We start from the raw sequence: 25,573 nt of genomic DNA, 5'->3' as shown, positions 1-25,573 counted from the left end.
AGGAAAGAAAGAAAATAAAACTTACACGATCAAAGAAGCCAATACATATTTGTCCTGAAAGAATCCGCAAAAAGAAGAACGCTAAACAGACGTAGTGTGATAGGATGTAGTGTGACATAAAGGATTGGATAAGTGAATTTCTACTGTGGTTAAGATAATTATCATTATTAATGCTGCTAGCAAGACACATGGAACTACCACAATTAATGCTTCAAAATGAAACATGGATTGTACTTTTAGAGCATCTAGAAAACAGAAAAATTTTTCCTCAATTGGTAAAGGAACAATATGCAGTCATGAAAAAAATTCAAAAGGGGAAAATAAAATAAGTCATAGTGAAATGGTCTTTCCTTCCTAAACTTCTTTCCTTAACCATCTAACCTCTCTCCCTTTTCCCATCTAACCAATTTTCCCTTCCTTCAAAATTTCCCGATTCTCTTGATGTTGAGCACACAATCAGAATACATATCTTCGTTACATATAAATCTGTTACTCATGATAATGCTTTATCCACCAAGAAACTGTATTAAAATAATTTTGGAAAGAACTGCAATTTCAGATGATGCCCAGGCATCTACATACAGCATGTTGTTTTGAACTGATGCCTATGTTAGGTGTTATGGCACCATACCCATAAAACTGGATCGCCATTTAACCGGGGATTGCCTTTACATATATGTACACATATACGTATATAATATAATATATGTACTATAATGTATATATATATATATATATATATATATATATATATATATATATATATATATATATATATATATATATATATATATATATATATATATATATATATATATATATATATATATATATATATATATATATATATATATATATATATATATATATATATATATATATATATATATATATATATATATATATATATATATATAATCTCTATATAAGTATATCTCTAGGTTACGATGGGTTTGGCTTACAACGTTTCCGAAATTACAACGCTTTTCAAAAATATTATCATCAGAAATTATTTCCCGGTTTATAACACGTTCCGGGGTTATGGCGCCAATCCGATGGAAGAATATGGCCCTAAAACAGCAGAAGGGTCAAATTTTAGAAGTTTTCAATGAAAAACTCAATACAAATGCAGGTTACATCATTTTCAAGACACCCAAAAGGATTAAAAGTAAGGTTTTCTAAGCTTTTATGATTTTCTACGATGTCTTGGCTTACAACGCAGCGTAGGAAAAACAGAATCCCCGTCATAAATTGGGGACTGCCTGTATTGAAAAACTGTTGCTGTATAGTTAGCAACAGTAAAGAGAGGAAGGAAACTGGCTTGTCTTCATGGAAGCTTTCATGACTGTTATTGGCTTGAAAGCATCATCACTTCAACCTCATTTTGTTTATTGCTTAAGGGTGGCTGGGTATGTGGTAGATGGGGCCAAGGTAAGCAATTATAGGGGTGGGAAGTCCAGAGAGCTGAGTGGGGAGGGTTGGGCAAGCCTTCATATTGCCCAGAGCTTTTGCACCTGTTATTGGTTTACGAAACAATGATGTTACTTTATTTATATCATTTGAGTGGCTTATAAAGATCTGGCTACACCATAGAGATTTCGTTCTCTCCTTGGCTACTTAGTGTGTCCCCACCTTCCCTTTCCACTCCCCTGTCTCCAATGAATAAAAACTATGGTGACAGTGAATTTAAGAGTCCTTAAATTTTCAAACAAAAAAAAAATGGGGGGGCAAAAAAGGTTATCGTAACTATAAGGAATTAACATATTTCACAACATCAATGACGCTCTGACCTCGGAGAAGTATCCCACTTTTGACCAGAAAATTTTAAAAATAGTGGAACATTCACAAGTGAATTGCTTTAATTTTGGATCTTGCGCTGCTGCATTCAACTGTATTGTCCTTTTTTTCCAGATCATTAATTTACAAAATACTTTGTTGTATGCTTTTTCATGTTCAACGAGATTAACTATTTAAAAAAAGCTCGTTTGAAAGTTGAAATATCTGTAAACATAAAACTTGAACAGATTATGAAATAATGCAATGATATAAACTGCTCATCCAAGCTGCATAAAAGTTTCTTTGTCTATTAATGTTTCAGTCTGTGTGCATATGTGCATGTACATACAACTACATATACACTCACGGCAAGGTAAACTACAGCACGCACTTGCTATGCATTTGCCTCACCTTTATCTTTCTCTGGGTTATTCTTTATTACTATTTATATACATGGTATGGCATAAAAAAATCAGCAAATCCTTCCTAGTCCAGAATGCATCATAAATCAACTTGGGCAAGCATACAATTTTGGTTGAAATCTTGTAACCTTGAATAATTCAGATTTCCCTGGAGAGACATGAGGAGAGAAACCAGAGGGCCATGTCACAGGACAGCAAATTGGGGGCACAATACAAGCACAAGTCAAAGGGATTCAGGGGATGATTCAATGCAGGAGGCACTGTTAATGTTTCAGGGTGCAACAGTACTTGAGCCACAAGAGACAAGCAAGCGATGGGGGAGCTGAAGTGAAAGAAATCTGCCACTCATCCATCTTAGACCTGATGACAGATAAATTCTCTTGAGAACTGCAGATTTTGGTACAGAAAACACCAGATGCTTAGGCAATCTATAAAGCCTGGATCAAGTGATGATGGCAAGGGCCTTCCAGCTGAAAATGCAGCAAGCAGAGGAATTCATAGGCCAAGTAGGTGGCACAATCTCTAAATGCAATAGAACAACAGCAAGTTAAGGTGCCACAGATGGAATATCTCTCCCTGGAATTGTGAGCCTATCAAACTTGGGCCCTTTTAAGGGAATGAGTTCCCACCACATGAGTACACCCTTGTAAATCAGAAGAATCACTTGTGCTTTCCCCGCACAGCATGGGTCTTAGTCACAGCAGTGGATAGCATTAGCATGGCCCCTGAAGGCTAAGAATAATGGTTACAGGACCTCTTCTGGGTTAAAAGAAACCAATGGCCCCCTGGCCACCTCCTTTCAAATATGGTATGTTTGCCAAGGCGAACAATGCTGCCACCTACAAGAATGACAGAAAAAGCAAACCCTTATTTGGGAAAAAAACATATACAGGCAGTCCTTGGTTATTGGCAGGGGTTCCATTCTTGGCAGAGTGGCTAAGCTAAAACCGCCATTAAAACCGAAACTCAGCAATAACTGGTTAATGGCGCCTCTGTAAGTATGTTATGGCACCATAACTGTATTATTGACAACTTATGGCACCGATAACCAAAACTTGGCTCATTATGGCGCCATAAATTGCCGATTTTATGGCGCTAGACAAGTGTTATAAAACCAGATCGCCATCAACCGAGTCTGCCGATAACTGAGGACTGCCTGTAAAGACATTACATGCACTCCCAGCAAAACCTACTGATGTACACCGGGGCATGGTGAAACATACATGCATGCACAATTGAAAACAAAATTAGGACAAATGTTGGTACAAACTCAGAAGTAAATTAAATACAAATATTCAGTGATGAATACAAAAAACAATGAGGGAACAAAGAAACTGCTGACACATTAAAAACACAAACTGTGAATACTAATTCAGAGTAGAGGACAATGCTCCAAAAATAATCTGAACATGAAACCACTAAAATTTCATACTAAAAAAGAATTAAAGTGGAATACCCATAGTACTTCTGATGACTGATTAACAATATAAAACTATAATTTTAAGCGCAATTAAAACAAAACTCCTCACGTGAAAAATAGATATTGTACTAATTATTAAAGGAACATTTCACGGAGCGACACAGGCTGAGCCCAGAAATAAAAAAATGAAGGCATAATAGTCTAACGATTAACTGGGGAGTCATAAGATGACTGGGCATGCACATCAATGGCATTTGCATCTTGATCCATACAAGTTGGTGTGACTAGGCTTCAGAGCACATTCTACAAAGGTAATACTATATATTAGGTTGTTATAAATACATTAACGACTACTAAAATTCTAAATATGTTATCATACCATATCAGTCAATATATAATATGTCATAAATTTAAATTTAAGCTTCAACACATTTTAAAAACAAATTCTAAGTTTTATGAATATTTGCAAAAGGCTTCTACTTAATTTTGAAAAGTTACTGGATGAAGTCATTTTGTACAGTAATGATTTTTATTTATGTGCTAACCATCAATGACTGGAATAAAAACTACCTTTGTACATGTACCTCTTAAGTAATATCTATTAGGTTTATGTAAGCCGGCAAAAATATTCCAATCCATCCTTGAACCTGAATCCCAACTAGTCTAAGAGAGACAGTAGTCTCTATAGATGATATAATTTCATATTACAGTTAACAAGAACTCAAATTAAAAACTTTGGTCCCTCTATACAATAGCAGAGTAATGTAATATGTATTTTTTCTTTCTACTGAAGCACAATGACCTCACCTGTGGTTCAGCATGTAACAAATATTGGCTATGAAACCTGAAACTTGAATGTATGATAACTGGAGAATTTTGTTGTAGCCTGGTTCATAAGGACAAAGGTGATCTCAAAGAGACAATCTTACACATGTACACAACAACAGCTACCTGGCCTATGATACCAATATGACAGACAGACAATGAATACTAAGATACAGTTTATACTATGGCAAGAAATAAGAAAATTAGTAAAATTTGGCAGTAAGTTTCCTCTCATTAGCTATAAAGGAAAGGTTTGTTTTGCTCACCGCTGCACATTGTTCAACAAATGGTCATGGGTGGTTCCTAATATTAAGAGTAAAATTTAGTATGCCAGCATGAGGTTGCTTAAATATACTCCCATGCTGCATTGACTAATGTATAAGGACATTGCATACAGTATTCAGGCATTTAACACTGCAATTTACCAATTCTGTTGTAGTGCCAGCTAAAGCTAAGTGTCAAGGCAGATAAAGCTACTAAAATATTTCTGTACATGAAACTAAAAATTGGGTTGTTTTTAAACATCAAAATTATCAATACTGGTGATGGTAACTTTTGTCATCCAAATCCATGGCCCCATTGACAAATTGATATTTGAAGCCCATGGTACAAATGCAAGTCAGCTCTGTAGGTTCATGTGAGATTTGTGTAACTACTTGCCACATAATCATAGTCCAGTTTTCCTTAATGGACATATCAACAACTCCCAGGTTTACTTGGCTTTTCCTGTCTATTCTATTTTGAGCAATAAGGATAACCTCTGATCACTGCAAAAATTGTTTCAAGACAAAATGTCTGCTTGAACATAATACAGTTGCTAGCATGCCATTACTAGACAAATATATTCAATTTAAGTTACCCATTACTAGTAAATAAGAGAGAGAGACAGAATGTTATCACTTTTTAACATTCCATTCAGAGGAATCCTTGGTATCTATGTACGCTTCACTTAATTTAACAGAACTGATTACTCGTCACTGTACTACTGTATGAGGCAAATACAATACTGTATATGAATCTAAATATACTAGTATGTAAAAACTACACATAAAGCACAAGTCTACTCAGCATGTGGTGACTTACACAAGTGTTCAATTTAATTGGTGTAAAGCTAATTTCCTTGAAGGAAAATTACACATTTTTGAGATCAACGGTCAGAAAGTTAACGTTAACTATTCTACACATGGTCTGCCTTAAAAACTTGCTTTAATTTACTCTGTCCATAGTAATAATTGCCATATCTAACATAGAAAATATAAAAGGATCAACATGCAAGCCAAATACATATATTAAAATTGTACGGTATAATAACTATCTTTAATATCAACATTTATGTTGTATTGAACACAAATAATTTATTGAAACAAAAATGATTATCAGCCTAGTTCTCAAAAAATAAATTGATGAAGCTGATTAAAACCAATATTTGCATTCAACTATTATTTATAAGTCTGCTTCACCTAAACAAAATAAACTAATGCATGCCAAAAATAAATAAATTTGTAACATGCCAACATCTGTATGAATACCCTAAAAACAAAACAGGACAAAACATGATTTTTGAATAATCGGACTATGGCTTACTCAACTATCCTCAGGAGACTTTATGTAATAATTGTAGACGCTTATGCTTATTTACTCCTCAGTAACTATTTTCATGTCCGGCAAGAACATAAAGGTTGACGCCTTGTTCGCTATCTCGTACTTCCATGTTTCTGCTTGACACTATTACAACGCTGAAGAAGTGGTGTTTATCCAGAATGGGAAAGGGATGGGAATATTAAGTAACTCGTTAGTATGGAAACACTAAAAATTATAAGTTGAATCAATTTATATTAGTAATAAACAAGGGGGAAGATGGACACCTGTGGAAGCCTGGTATGATACCAGCAACCCTATGAAAATCAGGAAATCATGGTTTTATCTCTGTACTGCATAGAAGATCCCAGTAAATTTTTAGTTTTTAATTTAGATCCACTATCAGTACATACATTCAACTTGCTGTTATTTATCAACTCATCCAGTTACATTTTGATATTTAGAGGTCTTAAGGAGAACTATCAGATTCCTTGGCTTTCATCATTACACAAATGATCCAACCTCCTTACCCATGATCATTTATACATTCACAAAACTAACAACACTCAGCTTCAGCTCCTATATATTACTGAATATTCATAAAATCTCACCTGTGCAAATATTACTCGAGCAGACACAAAAGTCCATACATATATCATAAAATACTATGCCATTATTTTATACAGTAACATCTTTCACCTCTAAAAAATCAGAAGAGGATGGGAGAAAATAGTATAAAATGTGGTTAAGGGAATATTCCTATGGTTAACCTATAACAGGGACCCCTTAGCTTTTGATGAACTTCGCCTATCCTAAAGATGTAAACAACATATAAAGCAATAAAAAAAGAAAAAAAAAGTTCAGTGCATTTGCCTAAATTAATAAAAGCTTGCATTTTAAGTTCAAATCAGGCTACAATAGGAAGTTTCATGGTATAAGCTTGGATTTTTGTTCACTGTATCACTGGATATTGTATACAAAACATTTTTTGATAGACTTCCGAATGAATGGTTTAGACCAAAATGCCTTTTTATTTGTAGACTTATAAGGTTTTCTTTTAACACATGCTGATAAGGATCCTACAATGAAGTCTGCAGGTAGTTCTTTGGATAAATGAAAGTTGTGTGCTCGCTAGAGATCAGGTGATCACTGGTCAAATCCAGGAAAAGTGTCACTAGAAAACAATCACAAAAACCAGAAAAAGTCATGGATGAAATGGTTAAGATTCATAATACTGGTACACACAATTTTGGCCATTAAATCATTTTTTTTTTAAGGATATGTCGGTCTGAACACTGTACAAAACTGCTAGTAAATTAACGAGTGTTTTAATTTAGAAAAAGAAAGAAAAATCAGCATTAAACTGTTGCGTAAAATTATGAATAACGTGACCTGGAATGGATTATATCAAGTCAAGTGAGATCACTATGACAGAGTTTGTCTAATCAAGTAAATTTGGTTTTTAAAACCCAAAGCAACTTTGGGAAGAGGTCACACGGATTAAGACAGGTCAGGTAAGTTCACCAAGACAAGTGGTTGTCTAATCCAATCAAAATTTTTGATCAGATGTTTGATGTGAAGTTAAACTGAGGTGAACTATGTACAACCTAACTCTGTATTGCCAATTGGTATTCTTAACGATGAGAGCGCCTTGACAATGGAAAGGTCAGTGTTTGGTTCAGTCATGGGTTAGCAATAATTTCATTAATGAAAAATAACATTTAAACCTACAGCCATGGAAATTATCAATAGCAATAGTGTGACTGAAAAATCTGCTACAAAGGGTACTTGTGTACCAGACATGCTATGCACAAAACTATACTGTGGTGGAAGTGTGTTATAACATTCAGCAGTTGCTGCCTGGGCAATAAGATTACAAATTTACATGGAGAAAATGCCAATACAGGCTGGCCTCTCAACCATGCCCCAGATCAGGTCTAAATCCATCTTGCAAAAGTAACTGGATGAAAGACAAGCTATGAACACCATGCAACATAGCAAAGATCAGAAGTTATGGTGTGAGTCAGAGCTAGATGATGTACTCACTCATTCAATCTGCTGATACTTCCAAATAAACCTTGGACATCCAGTGACTAACTACACCTCTACCACGTTTGCTAAAGGATCTAATGAATTTAGTACTCTGAGGACTGACCTAATCCCAAGGAGTTTGTACTTTATCATTAAGGACCAAATGTAAACAACCATATTCTAGTACCTGTATGTGTGATGATCTTAGACACTAGCTGGAATGATACTCTATATATGTGGCGGACGGGGGCAAAACTTTACTATAGCTCCAAATCCAAACATAATTTTAAGCAGATATATGTTATCCGTGTGCCTTTTGGTGTATAGGTATTACTTTGACATACACTCTTCTCCTAACAAGCATTTCTTATAATGACTACAGGAGCAGAGTTTCAGCACAGTTGAACATTTATAACAGGTTAATATTACTTTTAGAGAAAGCATCTGATCTAATGAAATGAATTTTTTAGGGAATTTCTGAATGTTTCTGTGGCACTTGTAGAATCTGTGAAATGTAAAAAAACACTGAGTGTCTTTAACATTAATAAGACAGAATTGTGGACAACTCTTCACTAAAAATAAGCCATTAATGGGTAATGACATCCAAGTTCTCCTAACTAGACATAAGGCAACACATTCAAAAACAGTACTGTATGAGATTTTAACTTGTCATATAACAGTATGGACTTTGTTGTATATCATATAGCGCTATTATGATGATCTTGGAGTATGAGTAATTTTTGTAAATTTCCTAGGAAAAAAATTATTCTTACAAAAATTTTTTTTTTTTACTTTTAAAATTATTATTGCTTTTTTTTTTTTTCTTTTTTTTTTTTTTATTAATTTTGAGTGTCTTTCAACAAATATGCATTTTCTCTTTTTCCTATTTCCACTTTTTGTCACCTGATCTCACTGTGTACCCTATTAAACTGTTGAAGATATCCACCACTCTTTCTCACAGTGGCTACCCCCCCCCCCCACCCCCCCCCCCCCCCACCCCCCATGAATAGTTAGGACCACGAATGTTTGGAACCCCTATAACGCAAAAAAAACTGCCTATTTTGTTAGTTATAACTCAAGAAAAACCCACTAAAAATTTTCATACTTGGTTTTTTAAATAGTTTTATCACAAAAAGTGCATTTTATGATGAAATTCATAAAAAAAAACTGGAATTTGTGGATATTTATCATAGAAAAATCCGCGAAGTGCACGAATTTTCCACGAATAATGCGGGGAAACGTTCCCGAGAGAAATCCGCAAATGTCTGAGTCCGCGGAATCTGGAGAACGCGAATATGGGGGGCGGGTCCACTGTATACATATACATATATATATATATATATATATATATATATATATATATTATATATATATATATATATATATATATATATATATATATTATATTAATTATATATATATATATATAAATATATATATATATATATATATATATATATATATATATATATATATATATATATATATATATATATATATATATATACGTATATATAATATATATATATATATATATATATATATATATATATATATATATATATATATATATATATATATATATATATATATATATATATATATATATAATAATAATATAATATATATATAATAATACAATATATAATAATATAATATATATAATACAATATAATACAATAATAAATATATAATATAATAATAATATAATAATATAATATAAAATATATATAAATAAATATAAATATAAAATATATATATATATATATATATATATTATATATATATATATATATATATATATATTTATATATATATATATATATATATATATATATATATAATATATATAATATATATAATACAGTAGAGCCTCGGTTCTCGACGATAATTTGTTCCAGAAGGAGCGTCGAAATTCGATTATTTCGAGAACTGAATAAAGTTTTCCCATAAGAAATAATTGAAAATGGATAATTAATCCGTCTTGACCATCAGTTATTACCCTAACCTTGCTTTTTTATACAATACATTACATGTAAATTACAACTAAATAAGTTAAAACGTTTTGAATAAATATCATGTTAAACCATATATTTATAATTTTAAATGTATAATAGTATACAGTATAAAAGAAAACTGGCCAGCGTCCAACAGATTGTTGACCAAGTGCCATAGGCTACCTAGGTAATAGTGAAGAAAACATAGTGTAGTGGGGTAGGCATAAAACGTGTTGCTAATATAATAAAAACATTGAAAAGCAAGTCTAATTATTACAGTAGTAAAGTAATAAACAATTAAAATTAAACCCAATTTATATTTATCAAAAACTTACGAAAATTTGCCTACAGTAAGTCGGCATTTAAGAATGTAAACAAACCATAGTGCAGCCCTGGTGGTTTATAGCGGGAACTATGGTAGTAAACAAACCATATCGTCGCATAAGCCTAGAAACGTTTACATTCGATATTAATTTATGGTAAATCTTATACGGAGTCGACTGCAATACTGTATACAAAATCGCTTGAAAATTATCTTTCAGTAAATGTTATGATACTAACTATTTTGTTTCATAAATGTCCTTGTAAAAAAAGGTGCGTCTTTACTGGCAAATTGTCCAATATCAGGGCTGGTTTCAAGCTTATTGGACTTTGACAATTATTATGGTACTGCATGGTACATACTATATACGTACGTATAAGTATAAAAGAATCTTCTTAATTTCTATAATTACTATACCATTACGTACCAGCATCTCTTGAGTTTAATATCAAGCTCAACCTCTTTTTTACGAGGACGCTTATAAACCAAGCATACAGATTGCGTTCGTTACCGCGCACGCGTTACATATGCAAACTGTGTCACTACTAGATCTCACGTAAACATTGACGTCTTTTTACAGTAGACATAAAAGAATCGTCTTAATTTCTATAATTATTCTATACCATAGCGGCTTCATTGATTTAAGCTAAGGCTAACCTCCTCTTTACCAGCAAGCTTGAGAGAGAGAGAGAGAGAGAGAGAGAGAGAGAGAGAGAGAGAGAGAGAGAGAGAGAGAGAGAGAGAGAGAGAGAGACAATAAATAAAAAAATATATAAAAAAATATAAAAGAGAGAGAGAGGGAGAGAGAGAGATCTAAATAAAAAAAATTATTTAAAAATAAATAAAGAGAGGAGATAGAGAGAGAGAGAGACGAGGAGAGAGGGATCAGAAAAGCGAGAGAGAGAGAGAGAGAGAGAGAGAGAGAGAGTTAACATAGATAAGATTGCGTTCGCTACCGAACGGCACTCGTTATGTATGTAACAGTGTTTCACTACCAATCTCACACGTAAACAATGACGTATTTTTACAGTAGACATAAAAGAATCTACTTAACCCTACCTTCTTACGCCGATTGGACGAATTAAACGTTCGAGTCAAAATGTCTCCCGTATAATGCCGATTGGACGTATCATACGTCGGTCTGTGTTTTTTTTTTAAATTCGCGGAAAAACTACTTATAGGCCTACCAGCCGAAAACTTTTGAATCATGCGCCTTGGGGGATGCTGGGAGTTCACGGATCAAGGCGTTGTTTGTTTACAATCACTACGCAGGCGCGCAAGCGAGTTTCTTTCTTATCGCACTAAAAAAGTATCAGTGACACATCTCAAAAAATTATTTCGTCACTTTGACATAATTTTTGCACCATTTTCAATTATCCTTTACATGAAGTATTATATATGAAAATGTGCGCAATTTCATGTAAAATACAACAAAAAATACTCATGATTGTAGCTTTTATCAGTTTTGAAATATTTTCATATAAAATAACGATAAGTGCAAAAATTTCAACCTGTCGGTCAACTTTGACTCTATTGAAATGGTCGAGAAACGCAATTGTAAGCTAAAATTCTTATATTTATAGTAATATTCAATCATTTGCCTTCATTTTGCAACAAATTGGACGTCTCTAGCACAATATTTCAATTTATGGTGAATTTATGAAAAAAAATTTTAAAATTTTCCTTACGTTCGTGCGATAACTCTTCCAATAAATGTGTTGCGATTGTCCTAATGTTTGCACCCTTTTAAATTTGCCGTTACATAAAGTTTTCTATATGGAAATGTGCGAATTTCATGCACAATAAAACAAAAAAAAAACAACCCATGGTTGTAGCTTTTATCAGTTTCGAAATATTTTTATATAAATAACGTTGTGCAAAAAATTTCAACTTTCGGTCAACTTTGACTCTACCGAAATGGTCGAAAAAACGCAATTGTAAGCTAAAACTCTTATATTCTAGTAATATTCAATCATTTACCTTCATTTTGCAACGACTTGGAAGTCTCTAGCACAATATTCGATTTACGGTGAATTTATGAAAAAAAAAAAAAAAAACATTTTTACCTAGCCGCCGCGCGGTAACTCTTCCGAAAAAAATCAGAATTTTTTTGTGCGATTGTCGAAATGTTTGCACCATTTAAAATTAGCTGTTACATAAAGTTTTATATATGAAAATGTGCGCAATTTCATTTAGAATACAAATAAAAATGATTGAAGGTTGTAGCTTTCTCTTTTTTCAAAATATTTGCAAATAAATCACGATAAATAGAAAAAAAATCACGTTCAGTCAAATTTGACTCTACCGAAATAGTTGAAAAACGCAATTGTAAGCTAAAACTCTTACGGCCTAGTAATATTCCGTCATTTTTCTTCATTTTGAAACAAATTTGAAGTCTCTAGAACAATATTGTGATTTATGGTGAATTTTTGAAAATATATTTACCTTCACTCCGCGCGCCCGATCCGCGGCCGCAAGTCTCCGAAAAAATACGTAACATCGCATTATCCTAATATTTGCTCCTTTTCATATTAGCCGTTTTATAGAGTTTCATATATCAAAATGTGCGCAAATTCATGAAGAATACAATAAAAAATAAGTGAAGGTTGTAGCTTTTTCCATCTCCGAAATATGTGCATATAAAAAAATATATATATAAAAATTTCGACATTCGGTCAAATTTAACTCGTCCGAAATGGTCGAAATCTGCAATTCTAATCTAAAACTCTTACAGTATCGTAATATTAAATCATTTGTCTTAATTTTGAAACAAATTGGAAGTCTCTAGAACAATATTTAGAATTACGGGTGAATTTTTTAAAATAACATTTTTTTACGACCGCGCGTTACGAATTCGTACATCATTTTGTGATAATATTTTTCCGGTGTTGCTTTTATTGTTTTACTATGTATTATATATCAAAATTATTGCAATTTAGTGTACAATACAACGAAAAAAAAAAGTAACTCGTTAGCTTTGACCGTTTTTTGCACAGCGTGATTTGAATACAATTATCTATGAATTTTTTTTTTTTTCGCTACCATATCTCGCATTATTTCATATTATAATGATATTATTTTTTTTTCATTTCTGATGATTGCATACTAAACTTCCGGCAATGACAAAAAAATGAGCCAAAAATGAACGCTTAATCTTTAAAACTAAAACGTGCTGTGATTTTTTGAAAAAAATTATTATTTTTTCCGCTTCCGCGCTCACTCCAAACCGGCGCAAGCATACAGGAGAGGTTTTGATTTTTAGGGCTTCGGCGTAAGAGGGTTAATTTCTATAATTAATGTATACCGTAGGCGGCTTTCTGAGTTAAGCTAAGGCTAACCCTCTTCTTTACCGGCAAGCTTAAAAAGCTTAGATTGCGTTGCTACCGAACCGAACATGTTACGTATGTAACTGGTTTCACTATCAAATCTTACACGTAAACTGACGTATTACAGTACGACATAAAAGATTCGTCTTAATTTCTTAATTACTACGTACTTAATATGGCATAGTGGCTTCTCTGATTTAAGCTATGGCTAACCTCTTCTTTACGGCAAGCTTAACAAAGCTTAAAGATTGTATTCGCTACCGAACCGCACATGTAACCTACGTACATAACATTGCCTTCACTCCAAACCTAACACTTAAGGGATTTTGACGTAAGGAAAAATCTATTTTCTGGGCGATTGGCTCGGTGTGTCGCCAGCGGAAAATCTCCTTTAATCTATTATTTCTAGGGTAAATGTACTAACACATACCAGAGAATAAATAAATAAAGAAAAAAAAGGTCAGTATAAACTGACTCGCTCACCCTCCCAGAGGGTGTCGGTATGAACACTATGGCGAGTGAGACCACTACCACGAGCCAAATGCCAATAGAATTCTCCCACTACAAAATCCCCCAAGAAGAGAGACCGACCCACAGAGTTAGGGCAGCACTTACTACTACTACTCCATCCCATGCTGCCGACTGCTGCGCCTCTGGTGGCCATCCTGAAGTTAGCAGACAATCTTGGCGATGGGATGGTAGGGCGGGATTTCGCTGGCGACACGAGCCAATCGCCCAGAAATAGATTTTTCCTTACGTCAAAATCCCTTTTCTGGGCTCAGCTCGTGTCGCTGCGCGAAATCGTACCAGAGAAATAGCACAAGATTGTAAAGAAAATCAACAAAATAAAAAAGAGGTCTCAAATAAAAGATAAAATAAAAGTAAAAGAATATAATTGCTATAGGATACATATACACAATGATACAAATAGAAATATTGCTTAATTACACTTAATTCTAATAATATTTCTTAACTTAAGGTAATATACATATATACAGGAGTAATATGTCATATATGTACAAAATGGTATCGTGTAGAGCTATGTATCAAAACATTCTAAAGCAATTAACATAAAAGTTGAACAAAACAAACTCAACAATAATAATATATAAAGGAATGTATATGACTTAATATACAAAACCCGTAACCATTACAATAAGATGTATCTCCTAGCATAAAAATAAGGAGATGACATCTACGAGATCAATATCCATCATCAAATGTGAGTGTCCCTAGCAAAAAAATAAGGGACACCCACTACATCATCATAAAAGCAGCTAAGACACAAGGTGACCGTAAATGAACAAGGCAGGAATAGACGAACTGTTGGGTGAGGTAGGTAGAAAGGAGGACGGGATCGTCTACTAAAGATTAGTCAGAGTCAGGGGAAACATGTTCCCCGCTGCAACTGCTGAAAATTTCAGAGCTTCCAAGGACCTTTAAGTTAATGACGTTTGAACCTGCTTCGGACGTATTTCCATCCAGTATACTTTTTTCAACTCATCGAGTTCATATGTTGGAAATAGTTAATTGAGGTGGCTACTGCCCTGACATCATGTGCTTTTGGGAAAGAGTCAGGATTGGCTTGTTTAATGAAGTACAGGATTTGTTGCCTGATGCCTTTTTTAATAGATAAAGTGCCACCTTTTTCTCTCTTAACCCCTTCTTTACCGGGTGGGGGTGAGCAGAATGTAAACATTGCGTTTGCTGCCGAACTGAATCTCTCGGTAGTGACTCAAGTTTGGAGGGGTGCCGATCGTAAAAATATTTGCCAAAAATACACTAATCAAGACAGGCTAATGAAATTATCAGGTATTATTAGCACTATAATAACGCATATTCTCTGTTAGTTTTATCATCCTACAAGGAAAAATAAATGATTTTATGAAAAAAAATGTGAAACTCAGTGTCCCTTGTACAAGGGACACTGGTTGGTCGGTGAGAAAACTACGGTCTTGAATAGAAATTCGGTCTTACAGAATGTTGGTATATCGCACCTGGAACATGCACATAAAGTATTATCAAAATAGAACCGTAAATAAGCACGTAATAACAAAAAAAAGAGCAAAAACTAAAGCGAAAGCCCCGCCAATAAATATGGAAATCGCAAATTTTATAGTATATCTTTCAAAAATTGGGCAATGTCATTTTCTACGTTTTTCTAAGATTAGTTTCATCACAGAAAACAACTTTAGGGGCATCAGGGGTATCTAAACTAATTTTTCAAGTTTCTTGTCCTCAGAAAAAATCGCTTTTTCTCTGGTTTGTTTTTTTTATATATATAAGTTACTATAAGGCTTTATTTCTACCTTCATTTATCTGGTGTTCATATCTTTTATTTTTAAAAATGTAATGTGAATAAATAAATAAATACAGTAAATGATGATACAACTGGTTTTTTACTTGGGTAGAAGTTATTACATGTTTACGCTTGTCTGGTTTGTGATTTTTTGTTGAGACGCAGTTCATCTGTCACCTACACACTACTATAAGCAATAATAATATTTTTTTGGGTTCATCATACGTCTGGCATCGTGTCATACTGTTTATTTTGCTCCAAACTCTTCAAACCGAAATTACAGAATGATTGGAAGTCCCTATCTGAAAAGAGGAGTTTTGGTGGTACTACGCATACCACCTTTATGCACCCGGTGCGGTGTAGTAGACTTGAATGGTGGTACCCACCTACCTCCAAACAAACTTTCGGTAATGAAGAGGTTAAAGAGAGGACCCGATGAGGATGAGGAGGTCCTAGATAGAAAGGCTCGTAAGGCTGAAACTGGGCAAAGAGATACATCTTGTGGAAGGGGTAGTACCTCCATGGTTCCCACCTCATCAAAGGATCTTCATTCTTTGCTATAAAGCTACGTTCCGGAGAAAAGTAGCACTTCCCCTGTGGGAAGGAACTGAATATGATCCGGATCTCTGGATAACGCCGACAGTTCTGAAATTCTAGCTCCTGAGGCCAAGCTTAATAAAAATATGGGTTTTTCTTAAGAGCATTATAAACGAGCATGTGTCATTATTGGTTTCTGAAGCCAGCTTTAGAACATCATTTAAGAACCATGATAACGACGTAGGCCTTACCGAAGGTCTAAGTCTAGCACATGCCTTGGGAATAGACGAGAAGTAGGAATCTGTCAAGTCTATGTTGAACCCAAATTGAAAAATCTTTTTCAAGGCTGACTTGTTTGTCGTAATTGTGCTAGCTGCTAAGCCTTTTTCAAATAAGGATCTGTAAAAAGGATATAGCTGAATTGATTGTCATGATCCTAATATCTGATTCTTTCAGGAAGGTTTGCTAACTTTTTGACAGCGGCATCATACTGTCTCAAAGTTGAATCTCTTTTATCTGATTCCAAGAAGAGAATATTCTGAGGGTCAATATTCGCATCCCTTTTCGCTGCAAACTTCATGAAATCCATAAAGTTAGGGTTTTGAGAATCCCTGAGGGAAGCGAACACAGTCTTCGTTTGTACTGACTGGGAGAGCCTGGGATTGGGGATCCGAAGAGGGCGAAGACCCAGTTCCAGAATGAGAGGGTACCAATGCTCTCTTCGGCCAGTCTGGGGCTACTAGAGCCACTTGACCCTTGAATGTCCTGAGTTTGTTTAAGACTTTCATGAGAAGATTCACCGGAGGAAAGACATAAATCTTCTCCCAGTTGTTCCAGTTTAGAGCCAGGGCGTCCGTGGCATAGGCCAGAGGGTCCAGGTTGGGGGCCACATAACACGGGAGTTTGTGGTTCGCTTGAGATGCGAAGAGATCACCTGTAGACCTGGAACTCTCTGAAGAATCCATTGGAACGAACTGTTGTTCAGTGACCATTCCGACTCTAGAGGTACTGATCGGGATAGAGCATCTGCTATGACGTTTCTCACTCCAGCTATATGAGTGGAGGAGAGATGCCAACTGAACTTGTCCGCCAGGGAGAAGATGGCTATCATGACATGATTTAGATGACGTGACTTGGAGCCTCCTCTGTTTACACAATGTACCACCACTGCGCTGTCCAGGACTAGCTTTATGTGGGAGTACTTTGGCGGACGTAACCTTTTTAGAGTCAAGAACACTGCCATTGCTTCCAGTACGTTTATATGGAACTGACGGAACTGAGGTGACCACGTTTTCTTGAACCCTTTTTGAACTGGGAATATCCTCCCCAACCGCTTAATGACGCGTCTGTGTGGATGGTGATCCCTGGTGGGGGAAACTGAAGGGGCACTGACACCGACAAGTTCTCGACTTTCGCCCACGGCCGGAGTCGATTCTTTAGAATCAGAGGGACTGAGGATAATTTGTCCCTGGACCTGACATTTGCTCGTGAGCGCCAGATTCTGGTTAGGTCCTTCAGTTTGGCTTTCATTAGGATGTTCGTCACTGATGCAAACTGGAGAGAACCCAGGATCCTTTCCTGAGATCTTCTTGATGCCAGTTTGTGACTCAGAAATTGTTTGACTGACTTCGCTATTTCCTTTCTTTTGGATGATGGAATCGACAGAGTATGGGAGATAGATTCCATTGAATGCCTAGCCACTGAAAGTTTGACTCTGGAGTGAGTCTTGACTTGGTCCTGTTTATCTTGAAGCCTAGATATTCCAGGAACTGAATTACTTTCAGTGTTGCTTTGTTGCATTCCTCGACTGTTGAAGCCCAGATCAACCAATCGTCGAGATACGCTACTACCATAACCCCTTGCGATCTGAGTTGTTGAACTACTACTTCCGCCAGCTTCGTAAACACCCTGGGTGCCACGTTGAGCCCGAAAAGGAAACTACCTTGTGAAGGAGAACATGTCTGGTCTCCTATCTTGAAGCCCAGATACGGACGGAAGTGTCTTGCAATAGGGATATGATAGTAAGCGTCTGTAAGATCGATAGAGGTGGTGACGGCCCCACGGGGAAGTAAGGTCCGCACCTGCGAGATCGTGAGCATCTTGAACTTGTCGCAGCGAATGGCTAAGTTTAAGCGGGACAAGTCTAAGATTACCCTTCTTTTTTGTGAGCCTTCTTCTTGGCACGACTGAACAAGCGTCCATTGAAATTTTAACCTTTTGACTCTCGCTATAGCTCCTTTCTGAAGGAGATCCTCCGCATACTCCGTCAATTCCTTGGAAGGAAGTTGGCGGAAAGGTCTGGATGGGGGTGGGTTCGTTAAACCGCTCCAACCCAGGCCTTTTGACACAGTGCTCTGAGCCCACTTGCTGAAGTTCCACGGTGGCGAAAGTGAAACAGCCTCCCTCCTACCTGAAATTCCTCATTGGTTCTGGTAGCCTCCTCGGCCTCCCCTGAAATGTTTTCCCCTGTTAAAGGGACCTCCCGATCCTCTCCCACGAAAGGGTCGCTTACCTCTGCCTCCCTTACCCGAGCGGTCATACTTCTGTGAAGCTTGACCCTCGAAGGCTTGGTTGTAAGCTGGAGAGAGGGCGTAAGAGGTGGAGGGGCTGAGGCTGAGGGGAGATAACATAAATCGGCTGCGATTGAGCCTTTGAGGTGGAAGGTTGGGCTGTTTGCACCAAGGGAACAGCCGGAACTGCTGAGAAAAGCGTGGCTGCTTCTTCTGGTAGGGCTGGAAACGTCTAGGTTTCCTTTGACCCTTACCCTTACCGGCTAGATCCTGTCTTCTCTTGGGCCGTAAGACCCCCAACGGTCCCTTAAGGCTCTGGTTCAATCTCGTAGCCTCTGACTGAACCTCCTTCACCATCGCTTCTGGGAAGAGGTTCTGCTCCCCAGATGCTTGACGCAACGCAACCTATTCGGCCTCGTGCCGAATAGTTGCTTCTTGTAGGACATGTTTCCTACAATTCGTCCTAGCAGTGGCAAACTCAAACATATCTGACTGTACCGTTTGAGTCAAAGATTTGGTAAGAAGCCTGAAGAGCGGTTCTGACCCATAGGCCATGGTAGCCACCTCGGTCATAGCCATGGAATTAATAGACCTGGCTAACCGCGATTTGGCGTCGAATTCTGCCTGAATAAGGCTATCTGGAAGCCTAGGTAGCTTCTCACCAAACTGCTCCATAGCACAGTCCGGTTGAGTTTGCCAGCTGAGAAGGTGTTAGGTAAGTCTTCCCATAATTCTCCGGCTGAAGGAAGTAACGGAGATGTAGGATCTGCTTCCTTCAGTTGAGGCAGGGATCCCCATTCTGGGCTGCTGGAATGGTAGATGTCTCGATCTTTGTCAGGAAAGGGAGCGGGGTACTCTCATCCATCGTAAAGATCGTAAACGGACTCTTGAAAGGTTGGATTTTCGTATTAGGAAACAATCCATGTCCTCTAGACACCTGAGCCATTCTCTCTGAGCCTGTCCACGTGAATAGAGGACTGTCTCCTTTGGTACTTTATCATCCCGAGTCATGGCTGAGGCGGTTGAGGCGGGGAGCTGGCGTAGCCGATGAACGGAGGCTGAAGGTTCTTCCGGGTAGAACTCGAAGTCCTCAATCCTCCGAGTTCCACATTCCACGGGGTATAGAAATGAGTCCGTCTTGGAAGGGGTTCGTATGACGCTACTCTCCAAGGGTTGTTCATTGAGAACGGAGGTAGAGAGTCATACGGGGGAAGCTGGGCTCCACCTGTGTGAAAGGTGGAGGAGAGGCTAGAGGGAGCTTGGCTCAGTCCGGCTATAATGTTGTCCTGAGAGGTAATCCTATCCGACAACCGAGAGATCATTTGTTCCATGCTATTTTTCAGAGACCCAACCAGGTCGCCCACCTGTTGTAACAGACCAGCGTTGGAGTCCAAAGCCGGAGCTGCTGCGGAGGTGGAAGGGTGGCTCTGAAACTGGAACCAAGGGTAGCGGAACTGACGACTCCGCTGGAGTGTGAGATCTCTCTCTGGAGGATCTATTCCCTCGAGGGACTTAGAGCCGGACCCAGAAGCTTTAGATCTCTCTCCGCTCCAGGGATTCCTAGCCGGAGACTTACGAGAAGAGGATGGACGCCGAAGCCGTCTTCTTAGACGACGACGACGTCTTCGTCAAGGATTTCACTTGCTTGACCCTTGACCTTGGGTCTAACTGAAGCGTCAGGAGAAGTATATAATTCATTACCCGTAAAGCATTGGAAGGATGGAAGAGGTTGCAGGAGTAGAAGAAGCAGTTGCACCCAAGGGTATCCCTTGGGTGTCCAACTTACCTACCTCGACCAACAGGTCGTCCACACCTACCATAGGTTCCACATTGATATCCAGCGTCGCGACTTCCGAGGAGATGTCCTGGCCTTGGTCAGTCAACGAGGCAGCCAGCTGTTGCTGGATGAAAGCGATAGTCCGGGGCCGCCTCTACTGGGTCGACGTAGCCTGTCGCCTTGCCTCCGGGGAAGATTAGTACCGCCAACCTCTTCTACAGGATGTAGGGTGGCATACCCTTTGGCGGCGTTCTTCCGAAACCAAGCCGGGGACCCATGGCCCGCAGGGTTGCCAGTGCGGTATCCCTCACGGCCGGCGCCTGGAAGAGAGGGTATTGATTAGATTTAAGAATAACTTAAACTAAAGCTAACTTAAAGCGTAACTTAAAATTATAGGGGCTATAAGACCCCTTGAATTTTACCTTTAGTTAGAGTGATTGATGTAAAACTTAAGCACTATAACAGATGAGGATCAGCTATCGGAGTTGGAATACTTACCCCGTCTAAAAGCTGGCTCACCAGATCGTAACAGATGGTACACGTTTCATGGTACCAGACCTGGATGTCCCCTGCGGAGTCGCGCATGGAGCATGGGACCGGCAAACTTCGTGTCCACATGGGTCCTGAAGTGTGGCGGCGCATCCCGGATGCTCACAGTTGGTGGTCTGTAAGTGAAAAGACACATGAGTATCATAAAGACTATTCACTACAGGCTAAAAGACAGAACTCCGTTGCATGCCGGAGCTCGGAAAAAATTTGGGCATAACCCCTCCCCTTAATCGCCTGAATAGGCTATAACCCCGGAGGGATCCGGTGAAACAAGAAGGGAGGGGGGGATGGTTTAAGGTACTTAAGATAAACTTAATAGTTTAACATAATAGATCTTAAACCTAAAACTCGAACGTACCGGACTAAGTCCATGCGTGGCGGAGTGTGTAACTCAGCGAAACGGAGAGGTTAGAAGGGACCGACTGTATGTTCGGTCCACCCTGTTGGGGTAGACTAGCACCTTTCCGCTGGATGCCAGGTCTCCGGTGGTAAAGGAGCCCTAGTAAGGTGGGAAAGAGCAAGAGGACATACCGACTCGGGCTAGTAACGGAGCGACGGGGTAGTAATGTAGGGGGGAAGGCCAGTCCCCCCCCCACCTTACCATCCGACCGGGACCGAGAAGCCGGAGAGGTCGAGTCCAGTCTGGGTCTGTCCCGTTCCCTCTACCCCCTCCGCCTGGGGGGCGAGAGAGGGAGGCAGGCTCGGGTATGTGGAGCGAGCATGGGCAGAACTACCCACCCCCCCGACTCTATAGAAGAGCGGGAGGGGGGGAAGGTGACTGGACAGGTGTCTGGCTGCCTCGTGATCGCGTAGTGACCACGGGGCGATAAGAACAAACAAAAACTAAGCCTAGAAACATAACCAGCTGATCAGAGAGTGCTATCGGGAAGCAACCGAGCTGAAGAGCGGTAACATATAGGCCCAATGGGCCATGACCTAGGCTAAGCAAGCCAGACGCCTAACTAACCTAACAAATATCACATAAATAATTCAAATGAATAATAAAATGAAAGAAAGAAAACAATATAGTAGGAGAAAAAAATCCAGGAGTGTACGACTAACCCGAAGGCAAGTCTACCACTCAAAGCTAGCCGAGGCCGATACTAAGAGCCGTGGCTAGGGTCTGGATGGAAAGAGCCTACATAAGGTAAAAGACATGCATGCATGACAAAACCGTGTAGACCGTACCTAAACAAAGCGGATAAATAAAATAGAGCGTACATAAGTAAGGGGATGTTCTGGGTATGGGCGACCCAGAACGAACCACCACCGAGGCAGAACCATGCTGCCATGCTTCCGACCTAGAGTTCGTATTTATACCTAAAAAACGGCAAATACGGGCTCAGGGCCGGAAAAAACCAATTAGCAATAAACACTGAGTACTTAACTTAGCTGCTGCGATGGCTGCACGCTCCATGGTAATAAAATCCAAAGGAAAGGGCACAAAAAACACCGAGTAGAAAATGGCACGTGTGAATCGAGTGCGCTAACTGAAAGGATGGCCACCAGAGGCGCAGCAGTCGGCAGCATGGGATGGAGTAGTAGTAGTAAGTGCTGCCCACTCTGTGGGTCGGCTCTCTTCTTGGGGAATTTTGTAGTGGGAGAATTCTCATTGGCATTTGGCTCGTGGTAGTGGTCTCACTCGCCATAGTGTTCATACCGACACCCTCTGGGAGGGTGAGCGAGTCAGTTTATACTGACCTTTTTTCTTTATTTATTTATTCTCTGGTATGTGTTAGTACATTTACCCTAGAAATATAGATTAAAGGATATTTCGCGCAGCGACACGAGCTGAGCCCAGAAAAATACGTATTGCATTTGCTACTGAAACGCACGCCTCAAGTGTGAGCATGGTTTTAGAATAGGTCTACGCTTGAAAAAAAATCAAGCAAGGGTGCTTGATTAAATATTTTTTTTCGCTCATCACTTTCATGCAGAGAGGAGAGGATAGACGAAACTTAAGGTTATTTTGGAGTTGGAAATTTATGGAAACATTTTGAAGAAGGAAATGCGAGATGCCATGTAAACACTTTTCCATTATTTCAGAAATTAACAATAGCAAAAGGTTTGAACATAGTAGCCAGTAGTAAAAGTTGGGACCCATGTGAATCAAAGGTAACTGCGTATAGAGTTGATACCAACAAAAAAGCAAACGAAATGCGCGCAAGGTGTACGAGACACGACACATGTTTGAATGTTTGTAAACAATAGCTGCGGACTTTAAACAATGCTGAGTGGCGTCACCAGTGTTACCAACGTTTTGCTAAATTATGCTAGTTGGTCCAGCAAGAATTTATGCCAAATATGGTGCAATTTTGTGCCAGAATTATGCTATTAACCTATCATTATTCTCAGTTCTCTAATACATTTGAGCTAAAACAACGATGTAATGGAAATTTAAAAATTTATTTATTATTAGGTGAAATGATACAAAGTGAACGAACAGAAAAATATTCTAACTAATAATTTGATGATTTTTACATGTTAGCAAACTCGAAATAAAACACCATTTTTCTTTAATAGATCACATACGTAATCACTAGTATACCATTTGATATGCAATCACTAGTATACTATTTGACAAATGTGTGAAGATCACACATACAAATGTGAAGAAAAACATACAAATTTTACTTATTACTGCTCATTATCATGCCACTGAGAACCATTTTTCTTTAACAGGTCACATACACAATTAATAAATACTTGAAAATGTGTGAACATTGCTTCAAATATAACATTTTGATATTTACTGAAAAATTAAAACTAAAAAAAAAGGTAAACAAACAAACCAGTCTCTACTCGAGAAGAAAAACATACGTACTTATTACTTGATCATTATCATGCCACTGAAACACATTTTTCTTTAACAGATCACAATCACAATGATTAATTTACAGATCTACAGAATCATACACTTGAAAATTGTGTGAAATCACTTCAGACATAATTAAAATTTGATAACTACTGAAAAAAATAAAACTTAAAAAAGGAAAAAAAAGACAATTCTTACTCATGAAGAAAAAAACATTATTAACACTTTACTGATCGTTTGTCATGCCACTGTGGGTATTTATTTATATTCACAAAATTTAACATTCCTTAGTTGGGTTCAAACTTAGCAATTAAACTCATTTGTTAGTGCTGCTTTGAGGCAATTTCACTATGAAGATACATATATTCACTATACTGTGTATGAAATGAGGAATTTCCTGCATTTTATTTAAAATTTTAGTGAAAATACATTCTAAAATTGTACTAGAACCCTAAGTGTGAAAGAAATTATGCTAAGCTCCAATTCTTGGGTCAAATTATGCTAAAAAAACATGAAATTATGCTACATTGGAGAGCACTGGATGACGCCAACTAGCGGCGGCTGGCGGAAACAGTTTTGTTTACAAACATCATATGGTCGGGGGTCGGTAAACTGGTTTTTTGGTTAAAAACAGATACAAAGTTTATTGGAAATTTAGTGGCGAAATCCGATTATGTCGAGTTCTAATACGGTTGTGAACCGGGGCTCTACTGTATATATAATATATATATGTAATATATATATATATATATATATATATATATATATATATATATATATATATATATATATATATATATATATATATATATATATATATATATATATATATATATATATATATATATATATATATATATATATATATATATATATATATATATATAATATATATATATATATATAATATATATATATATATATATATATATAAATATAATATAATATATATATAATATATATATAATATATATAATATATATAGTATATATATATATATATATATAATATATATATATATATATATATATATATATATATATATGTATATATATATTTTCAATTATATTCATCAGAAATTATTTCCAGGGTTATGACGCCTACAACGCTCATCTGGCAGATGAAATGTGATACCAAAAATGCAAAATATTCAATATTTGAAGGTTTTTTCATGAAAAATGCAATAGGAATGCAGTTTACATAGTTTTCAATATATATACAGTGGTACCTCGAGATACGAAAGGCTCACTTACGAAAAAACTCGAGATACGAAAGACCAATACGAAAAAATTTTAACGGCTCTACATAAGAAAAGTTTTCAAGATACGAAAGGTTTCTGTAAAGTCTGAGATTCACCCGAACCACCGATAACAATTTTGAAACTGGCGC

At 37.2% G+C, this 25,573-nt stretch overlaps 1 protein-coding gene across 1 annotated transcript in view; it reads right to left on the bottom strand.

Moving 5' to 3' along the window:
* Positions 1–5,920: 5,920 nt before the first annotated feature.
* The window catches only part of LOC135210722 (mitogen-activated protein kinase kinase kinase kinase 3-like), a 365,691-nt gene continuing 346,038 nt past the window's right edge, over positions 5,921–25,573 (bottom strand). Inside the window, 2 exon segments of the mRNA XM_064243517.1 lie at positions 5,921–6,161; positions 22,232–22,267. Of these exon segments, the coding sequence (XP_064099587.1) occupies positions 6,086–6,161; positions 22,232–22,267 (112 nt within the window). The 3' untranslated portion in view covers positions 5,921–6,085.

The sequence above is a fragment of the Macrobrachium nipponense genome, chromosome 4 (genome assembly GCF_015104395.2).
Source record: "Macrobrachium nipponense isolate FS-2020 chromosome 4, ASM1510439v2, whole genome shotgun sequence".
Classification (NCBI taxonomy): Eukaryota; Metazoa; Arthropoda; class Malacostraca; order Decapoda; family Palaemonidae; genus Macrobrachium; species Macrobrachium nipponense.
The sequence above is the reverse complement of the archived record's forward strand: the minus strand, read 5'-3'. Positions and strand labels throughout refer to the sequence as shown.